The sequence below is a fragment of the Arachis hypogaea genome, chromosome 4 (assembly GCF_003086295.3).
Source record: "Arachis hypogaea cultivar Tifrunner chromosome 4, arahy.Tifrunner.gnm2.J5K5, whole genome shotgun sequence".
NCBI lineage: Eukaryota > Viridiplantae > Streptophyta > Magnoliopsida > Fabales > Fabaceae > Arachis > Arachis hypogaea.
This window is the reverse complement of record NC_092039.1, coordinates 3670225-3680145: the sequence shown is the minus strand read 5'-3', so window position 1 is coordinate 3680145 and position 9921 is coordinate 3670225. Positions and strand designations below refer to the sequence as shown.

At 35.4% G+C, this 9921-nt stretch overlaps 2 protein-coding genes across 3 annotated transcripts; one reads left to right on the top strand and one right to left on the bottom strand.

Annotated features, from left to right (window-relative positions):
* The first annotated feature begins 532 nt into the window (after window positions 1-532).
* Window positions 533-4825, top strand: LOC112795816 (uncharacterized). 2 transcript variants are annotated; one of them, XM_025837989.3, is made up of 8 exons: window positions 533-1002; window positions 1355-1603; window positions 2067-2473; window positions 2927-3112; window positions 3337-3529; window positions 3703-3779; window positions 3951-4101; window positions 4239-4825. In XM_025837989.3, exons 1-8 carry the CDS (start codon window positions 736-738, stop codon window positions 4533-4535), a joined length of 1827 nt encoding a protein of 608 aa, XP_025693774.1. In that variant the 5' UTR covers window positions 533-735; the 3' UTR covers window positions 4536-4825. The 2 variants fall into 2 exon arrangements, with proteins under 2 accessions (XP_025693774.1, XP_025693775.1); XM_025837990.3 differs by having other exon boundaries at window positions 578-1002; window positions 1358-1603.
* A 36-nt stretch (window positions 4826-4861) lies between these two features.
* LOC112795817 (probable galacturonosyltransferase-like 4) lies at window positions 4862-6147 on the bottom strand. The gene has a single exon (XM_025837991.3). The coding sequence runs from the start codon at window positions 6145-6147 to the stop codon at window positions 5077-5079; it is 1071 nt and encodes a 356-aa protein (XP_025693776.1). The 3' UTR covers window positions 4862-5076.
* Between the last annotated feature and the right edge of the window lie 3774 nt (window positions 6148-9921).

Here is a 9921-nt window from a genome sequence, read left to right as displayed (position 1 = left end):
AAATACATATTCAAAATTTTTTATTAAACTAAGCCTAAGTAGCACAATGACTATGACCACCACAGAAAACAATAAATAATCATTGAACATTATTAACAACTTGAAACTTTCACCTTATGAATAGAATCTGAAATTCAATATGCATTCAAGTTATGTAAGAAAAAAACCATTTAATATTTGGCAAATTCTTTGGTGTATTTTAATTTAGTGCCGAATTTACTAAAATTAATTTTTAAAATAAATATTAAATATTAACAATTATTTATTTTTATATTTTTAAATTAAATATTAATTTTAAATTATTTTTGGTAAACTAAACAACAAAAAATATAATAGAACGAAAATTTAAGATTTAATGAGTTCAAAGTCAAATTACCATTTTAATGTAACAAACAATTTATCAAAATATAGTTCACCATTAACTTAAATTACTATTGATGGTAATAATGGTACTATAATTACATAAACGGAAATGTTGATTTCACATCACATGATATGATGGCATAAATATAGAATACGAAATTGAAAAAATAAAAATAAAAAAAGAAATAAAAGAAGAAATAAAATAACTAAAAGAAGACACTAACGATACGCAACTGGTTCTTCAGCTGCACTTGTTCTTCTTCTTCTTCAACCTCTTCACCCACCATTTGGCGGTGATCTCACTTTCCACAACCCCACTTCACAAGTTCCAATTTTGCGACCAACCCAGAATCTGAATTCGAGTTTTGTACGATGAGGGGCCACGATTGGATCAACACGTGTCTCCCCGACGAGCTGGTGGTCGAGATCTTCCGACGACTCGACTCTAAGCGGAGCAGAGACGCTTGCTCACTCGTCTGCCGCCGGTGGCTCCGCCTCGAGCGCCTCACCCGAGCCACCATCCGGATCGGCGCCACTGGCTCGCCGGACCTGTTCGTGCACCTTCTCTCCACCCGCTTCTCCAACGTCACCAATGTCCACATCGACGAGCGACTCTCCATCTCCCTCCCCGTTCACCTCGTGAGTGTTCAAAACCCCAAACTGAAGTTTATCGTTCTAACTTCTATCGAACGGAATTGGTGCGAAAGCTTTGATTTTGGGGGGTAAAAGAACTGAATTTGTATTAAATCATTAAACTACATTAGTCCCTTGAAATAAAACTTGCTGCATAGTTCGTAACAATTACAAATATTTAGTCTCTTTTAAGGCTATGTGTGGTAAGTGTCAACAGAAAATACAAACTACAAAGGATGTGTTTGGTACGGATTATGTTGGAGACTAACTTATTTGAGTTGGTGATGAAATTAGAAGTTTAAGCTCTATTTTGATGTTTTGGGATTTGGATATGAGCTTGTCTGTGTTTGGTTTTCAGCAGGGGAGAAGAAGGGGGGTGGAGAATTCTTCGGCTTCTTCCCTGAAGCTGAATTATCTGAATGTCAATAATGGGTCCGAGGAGGGTGATCTTGATTCCCTTTGTTTGTCTGATGTTGGCTTGGCTGCTCTTGGGGATGGCTTTCCGAAGCTTGAGAAGTTGAGCTTAATCTGGTGTTCTAATGTAACTAGTGATGGATTAGCATCACTAGCTCAGAAATGCAGTTCTTTGAAGGCCTTGGATTTGCAGGTATTGAACCATTTATTCAATGTTTATCTTGCTCGATACGCATGGTGGCTATATTTATAGTGCAGTCTCAATCAAATTGCAGTGTAAGTCCATGTATTATGAAGAAATCGGTGATGTCCATGATTTACCCATTCGCTGTATTTCATTTCCATGAGGATAGCCTGTTTTGCCGTTTAGAATTGGCACAGCTGACTTTTATGTGTGCCCATACATATACATATTAGAAATGAAAACTAAGCTTTGAGGGCCCGAAGGGCTCTCAATCAGTCGTTTATGTCTTCTATTGAACTGCCAGCTGAACATAATATGTTCCATGGACATTAGAACTTAGGGCAACAACACTTATTTTCTCTATCAATACATTCTTTGGCTTGCCACTCTATCTATCTACATCTTCAGTTCTACAACTTAAATGGCATAACAATGTATATTTTTAGTTATAATTACTGGAAATTTCCTTTAGGGTTGTTATGTTGGAGATCAAGGACTTTCTGCTGTTGGGCAGTGTTGCAAGCAGCTTGAGGATTTGAATCTTCGTTTCTGTGAAGGCTTGACTGATAAGGGTTTGATTGAATTAGCCTTAGGTGTGGGAAAATCACTAAAATCTCTTGGTGTGGCTGCTTGTGCCAAAATAACTGACTCTTCAATGGAAGCTGTTGGATCACACTGCATATCCCTTGAGACTTTGTCGTTGGATTCCGAGTTCATCCACAATCAGGGGGTGCTTGCTGTGGCTGAAGGATGTCCACAATTGAAAGTTCTAAAGCTGCAATGTATTAATGTTACTGACGATGCCTTGGAAGCTGTAGGTGCTAGTTGTTTGTCTCTGGAGTTGTTGGCCCTCTATAGTTTTCAGAGATTTACCGATAAGTGAGCCTGCCCTCTTACAATTGCTGTTTTCTATATTTTACTTCATTTGGCGACTATGGTTGAATTATCACAAATTCACAATGCTCAATCCTCTTTCTTAGAATATACTATGAGATGCATTATTATTACTACAAATTCTTTTATTTTGTAATGACTTGATCAACATTTTTAGGGCTAATTAATTTAAATGGGGCTGTTCATCAATTTTTTTCTCTATTGACATTTAACATATTAATATATGATGTTGATACTGTTGAAGCAGCACATTTAATGAGATAAGGCTTGGCTATATTGTTTATTTAGTTCCATTTGCATGACCCTTAAGGGCTGCATACATTGGCACAACCTTTCCTCATGTCTTCAATTGTTAAATTTGGATTCTGCCAAGAATTCTATCATTTTTTTCCTGCTTTAGTCAGTAATCTCCTTTCTTTGAATAATGGTTAATTTCAGGGGTTTGTGTGCCATCGGTAATGGATGCAAGAAATTAAGGAATCTGACACTAAGTGACTGTTATTTCCTAAGTGACAAGGGTTTGGAATCAATTGCTACCGGATGCAAGGAACTTACACATCTTGAAATCAATGGATGCCACAACATTGGAACTTTGGGGATAGAATCCGTTGGAAGATCTTGCCAGTATGTTTCTATCCAAGCTAAATTTTGTAATGCATGGACTGGCATGTATGTGTATGTAAAATAAGGAATGAAATAACCATTCAATAAAGAAGCAACATAAGGAAGCAGGAGACACATGTTTAGCCTCTTAATCTTTACATTTGGTCAAGGTTTTTGTTTCATGATGTGTTTGTTTCTCTATATATTTTTCGTCTGTGGTGCTAATCCCGGCTTTCTATTGGCAGACGTCTTACTGAGTTGTCATTACTTTACTGTCAAAGAATTGGCGATGTTGGTCTTCTTCAGGTTGGAGAAGGATGCAAGTTCCTGCAAGCTCTTCACCTGGTAGATTGCTCAAACCTTGGGGATGCTGCTATGCGTGGTATAGCTATTGGCTGCAGCAATTTGAAGAAACTTCATATCCGTCGCTGTTATGAGGTACCTCATCTGCATGCCTGTTTGGTTTACCATGTCAAAAGGAGATCTCTACTAGAACTTATTATACATACGAAGTAAAGTAGTAAATCTGCTTTCAAGTGGTCTAATTTGAAGCAGGCTTGTGCATTTCTCTCTTTCTCCTTATTGTTTGTGCTTTCTTTACCCTTTATTAGATTGGGACCAAGGGGATTGTTGCTGTTGGTGAGCACTGTAAGTCACTAACCGATCTTAGCATTCGATTCTGTGACAGGTAAAACCTTATTCACGCCCCCACCTCTCCATTGAAATCATCCGTTACATGCGTTATACATCTTTTCATCTGTAGTTCCTTTTCAAATTGATTAGCATTCTGAAGAATATTTTTAGTCGGTATTGTTCGTCACGGATGATGCATAACTTAAACTCTTCATTAAATTACCAGGGTTGGGGATGAGGCCCTTATTGCTATAGCAGACGGATGTTCCCTTCATTATCTGAATGTCAGTGGTTGCCACCAAATTGGAGATGCCGGAGTGATAGCCATTGCAAGGGGTTGCCCTCAACTCTGTTATTTAGACGTCAGCGTACTGCAGGTTCATATTCGGATCTCTCCTTTTAATGACGAAACAGTTTGCAGACTTTAATTGTATATATGAATGAGTTCAAGATTTCATGCATTTAAGGATATCTTTAAGTGCTGAACTGGTCATCTTTCTTACGATTATTGCAGAATTTAGGTGATTTAGCAATGGCGGAGTTGGGAGAAAACTGTCCATTGCTGAAAGAAATAGTGCTGTCGCACTGCCGTCAAATAACAGATGTCGGTCTCGCCCATCTCGTAAAGAGGTGCACCATGCTGGAGTCATGCCACATGGTTTATTGCTCCGGTATAACCTCGGCTGGAGTAGCCACCGTGGTTTCTAGCTGCCCCAACATAAAAAAGGTACTGGTTGAGAAGTGGAAGGTTAGCCAGCGGACCAAGCGGCGAGCCGGCTCCATCATTTCCTACTTGTGTGTAGACCTTTAAGACCAGCTCGCCTCGCCTTGCCTCGCCTTCCGTATATACCCGTACCCCAAGCTGTGCAAACTTATTTTCGGTTGGTCTGTGAATGTAGATATAGGTGCTGCATTTGAAAATTTGAGCAATAGTATAGTGTGCATGGTTGTATATGTTTCAAGTTTAATTAAACTGAACTTTTGTTTTCTTAGAAGATGGATTTTTATTCTTTCTGGGAACAAATTCTCAATAACTTGACTTATATAGATGCATATAGTTTAAGATATACTATGAATAAAATTCCAAGTTTGATAATATTATATCATCTTGTGCGGTTTAAATTAGATCAAATCAGATCAATTTAAATTATACGTAATTCATTTGATTTGTTGAAAATATAGAATTTAGTCTAATTTGCTGTGATTGAAACACATACATGCATGATGCACCATATAGCACCCCTATCCTCTTCTAGAGAAAAAAGAAAAACACAAAACTCTTGAGGATTGTCTCTGACTTGCTCTCTAAGACTAAGGAATGAAACATGTTGAAGATTGAAAGAAATGAAATGTCATTCGTCAAAGAAGTGTTTGGAAGATGAATACAAGTCATAAGGAGCCCAAAGGTGGTCAATGGAGCATGGCTTCCTAGAATCCAACCTCAACCATGGCTTCCCCTTGCCACTCCAATGCAGCAAGCTAATGCGACCAGGGTGCAAGCTCCTGCATTTTCCTTCAAAGTTGTCACCACCTAACCCATGTTGGTTCCACCTATGATCCACCCCTTTGATGTTCCCTGCCAATACCAACAAAAATGGTGGAAGAGAACCCAAATGGTATATCCTCTTTTCCTGCTTTTGCACTCTCATCCACCCTTCTACCTTGTCTGTGTATCCCTCTCTCCTCCATTTTTCTATGTCCATCACCATCACCCCTGTGTTGAAGTAACATGCCTTCTTCCCTTCAAATGTTTTCGACAACTCCGGATCCTTCCAGAACTCCTCCGTAAAATACGTAGTGAAGTTTGCATTGCAGTATTCCGGTGCTGCCACCACTTTTTCTTCCATGTCTACGTTCCACAGCTTGGCTATGTCGTCCACTACAATGAGGTCTGAATCTAGGTATATCACGCGTCCAATGTCGTCTGGAAGCGCGTCCGCAAGGTATATACGCGCGTAATTCAACGGTTGGTCCAAGGCTTGTCGAACGGACTTTGATATCTTGTCACTGACTCTCTCCGAATCGAAGAGGTAGATCTTGAAATCGAGGTAAGGGAAGGTGGATTTGATGGCCATTGTAAGTTCTTCAGTGTCGTGCGCTGCAAGGAAGTGGAAATGGACATCCTCCGGGCAGCCAGAGTGCTGTAATATGGAGAATATGGCGGCCATGGTGCCACGCACATAGTTAACATCCAGAGTCATAGCTACGTTAATAGGATCGTTTTTATTTGATTCACACTCCTTATCATTCCGAAAGGCAGGAGCCTCTCGGAATGGAGAGACCTTACATGAAGGGAGACGAATAATATTACCCAAACGAATAGCTTCTGTTGCGTACAAGTAATTATTATAGTTAAGAGAAAGAAAGAAGAGGGACAGGATACCTCGGAGTGCATGGGAAGACGTGAAACTCCGGAAGGTCATCCTGTCCTATATTTTTCAGATTTGAATGTGGGTGCTAATGATGTTTTTTGTTTTTTGTTTTTTTCTTTCCCCTTTAGTTGAGTTAAGAAAATCTAGTTCGGTTTAGAGAGCTAGAGAGAATATAGGAAAAAGAATGGTGAAGAGAATACAAAGGGAGGTGGTGAAATTGAAGAATATGAGGTTGTGGTGTGAGTTATGGATTTTGGTGTGTTCCCAAATTTTTAAGGAAGAGAGAAACTGTCGGAACTTTTATTAGTTTCTTGCTATGACACCAATTTGGTTACATACATTTTTAGATTAATAAACTACTAAACTAAATTTCCTTCTATATATAACCATGTTTTTTACTTTTTAGTTTGTGTTTCTAATTACATAACTATATATTTTTCACAAAAACCGACTTCGCTAACTACAAATAAATATATAAAGAATTAGTAGCTTAAATTTCATTTGTAAGTTTGTTAATTGAAACAAATTAAATTATAGGATTCAATAATGAGATGCTTGATTTAATAATTAATAAGTCATTGATATATAACACAGGTTGAATTTTTTTCGGCATTCATTATCAGCAAGTTCAACTGAAATTATCAATTAAAGAGGTTTAAATATACTATATATATATAAACCAACAATTTAATAATTAGCTTACTAGTCTGTTTAAAAAAGTGTCAGAAGTTCAAATCCTATCTTTTGAATACAATAATTCATTGACTAGTAATAAACCTTTAAATGGAACTCAGATATGCAACAGATTGATTCTTAACCTGTCAAATTAAAAGATACAATAAAAAATAAAAAATTATTATTATTATTATTATTATTATTATTATTATTATTATTATTATTATTGATATATATTTTTATACGAATTATCTTAGAAGTTAAAAAGTCTCAAGTATAGTAAGTAATATTTTATAGAAAAAATTTTAAATGTACCAAGAACATTTATGTTTAATTTATTTTAACCGTTGATTTTAATTAATATATATTATATATATTTTTTATAATTTAGATTCACGATTAAAACAATTGGAACACCGGTACATTTAAAACTCTTCTTATTTTATATATGTAAGCGAATAATATTGTTTTATAACAGTTGTAAGAATATATACCATTACTAATAATCAATATTCTAATTTAAAAACTAGTTCAATTGGTCCAACCGTTTTCTTGTTCACCTCGTTGTAAGAATGCAACACAACCACAATAATATAAGATATCGATTGTATGTAGCAAACAAAGTGTTATTAGCATGAAATATATTGATAGAAATAGTTAAGTAACGTAGAAAACCGTTAAATTAGAAAGGAGAAAAAATGTTAGAAATAAAACTGTAAATTTCTTTATATATATATATATATATATATTGAACAAATTCAGGAGAAACTAGATGAATTATATTGCCCCAAAAAAAACTGCATCATAGATTTACTGTTTATGAGATAATATATTTTGAATTTTAACATTGCATGTGTGTTGCACATGATTCTTTTTTTAATTATTCGATAATTGACAGGTAACCTGGTTAACTATATTTCAATGCTTTTTTTTTTTTTTTGGTTTATCCAAACGGTATCCCCCAATCCGACAGGTTAAGGACTAATTCGTCGCGGATCTGAGCTCCATTTTTATATGAAAAAGATGCATGAAATGATGAAATCCCTTAAAGCCCAACTATATATTATTAGGTTGTTGTTTTTGTTCAAGAGGTAGACAAGTTCAAATCAATAAAGAGGTACCCAAGGTTTTTTGCTCGAGAAATGGATAACTTAAAACCCAACTATTATGGCCCTAAAGAAAAAAAGGCATGCACTATATCGGACAAACTATATATAAAAAAAGAGACTAGTTGGATTGGTCTAGTAGTTAGCTCACTAGTCCGCTTATACAAGTGTTAGGGTTTCGAATCCCGCTTTATGTATGCAGCAACCTATTGGCCAGTAACAAATCCTTAAATAGAGTTCAAATCCGCAACAAATTAGTCATTGACCAGTCAGACTAGAGAATATTGTAAAAAATCGAAAAGAATAAAAAAATAAAAAATAAAAATTTGCCAACCTTGAAAATATATCATACATAATATATCACATTATTGTCACTTAAATTGCACAAGAAATTAATACATATTTTTTACAAATGAACTTATCAAACAAGCTTGCAAATAATATCTCACTTAATATTTGTGAATGATTTATTTTTATTCTGTAAATTAAACCTACAAAGAGACAAGTGCAAAATGTAATGGTGGTTCTGGAGAATTTTTGCAAAAGTATATGGAATAAAGATTAATGTAAAAAAATCTAAAGCGTTTTGCTTCAAAAATGTCTCTGCAACAAGGAAAGAGATATTCACTTGGGTGTCTGTGTCCTCCATAAGATTTGTCCAAGACTTGGACAAGTATCTTGGAATTACCCTTAACCATTCTAGAATGACCCGTTCAATTTTTAATTGTGTCCTGGATAAGATTCGGGATAGGCTAGAAAACTGGAAAGGGAATTGGCTCAACCGAACAGGTAGACTCTACTTGATTAATTCCGTTGCAGCTGCTGTTTCCACGAACCATATACAGATCTCTATTTTTTTCTAAAGGAGTCATCAATAAACTAGAGTTTATGACGAGGAATTTTCCTTTAATAGGACAAGCTAATGGAAGATAATTGAATCTTATTAGTTGGAAAGTGTTAGTTGTTCCAAAAAAATATAAAATTTTGGGGATTAAAAATTTTTATTGTGCAAATATTGCTCTTCCTAAAAAACTACTTTGGACATTTTTTCATCATCCAACTAAATTATGGGTCCAATTGTTGAATGTCAAATATCGATCATCTCAAGATGACTGTTTTTGTTGTCATAGGAACAAGGACTCTCACATTTAGAAGAGTCTTTGCAAGAATTGGAAAGTGTTGAAAGATGTGTTTACTTGGCATATCGGGATTTTGAATTTTTTTTTTTATTTTCTAGTTGGAGGAGAGAAAGATAGTTATCTAATGAGATAGATTATGTTCACTTTTCTGATTCGAACCTCCAGATACAATATATCTGATCAGTTAGTAGGTGGTATTTAGAAACTCTTTATTTTTCTCTATCTCAAAATCTGAAAAGTAACATTCTTTCTTATAATCCAGATGTACAAATGGGTCTGGAAGTGAGTTAGAATTGGTATGAGACTGCATCAAAAGTCTATGACTCACACAATGGTTACTTGTAGTTGTATAAGCAGCTTTTTAGTTGAGAAGAGTGGAGAAATTGGCTTTGGTTTTAGCGCCAACTTATTTTAAAAAATACAATTTTTTGGTTTGACTGTGTCTTAAGGAGGCTCTTCCAACTGCAAGCTTTTGTTTTAGAAGAGGGATGTCGTTATCGAATATATATCGAAGATGTCTTTTTAGTCATGAATTGGTTTTATATTATACTTGAGATTGTCTGAAAGCTCAAATTGTATGGCACAGGTTGGATATTTCTTGTCATTCTTTAGATTTGAAGAACTGGTTCTTGTATCATAGTAGAGAGCATCCGTTCAAGTTCTTTTCGAGACTTTGGTGGATATGGCGAGAAAGAAATAATGACATTTTTAATTTTCATGAGACTTGGCATTCAAAAAAAATGATTTGTCTAGTTTTAGCTTCAGAAATAGAGCTTATAAGTGTTTTTGAATTATAACGTATGTTTCTCCCCCTATATTCTAAGTGGTTCTTGGAACCCTCCTTCATCTATAGGTACTTTTAAGATTAATTGTGATGCTAATTATTCTAGTTCTGATGATAGTAC

Coding starts and splice junctions, on each gene's coding strand:
- LOC112795816 (XM_025837989.3), top strand. CDS start 736: ATGAGGGGCCACGATTGGATCAACACGTGTCTCCCCGACGAGCTGGTG. Junction 1,003..1,354: donor TCTCCCTCCCCGTTCACCTC/GTGAGTGTTCAA, acceptor TTTGGTTTTCAG/CAGGGGAGAAGAAGGGGGGT. Junction 3,780..3,950: donor AGCATTCGATTCTGTGACAG/GTAAAACCTTAT, acceptor TTAAATTACCAG/GGTTGGGGATGAGGCCCTTA.
- LOC112795817 (XM_025837991.3), bottom strand. CDS start 6,147: ATGACCTTCCGGAGTTTCACGTCTTCCCATGCACTCCGAGGTATCCTG.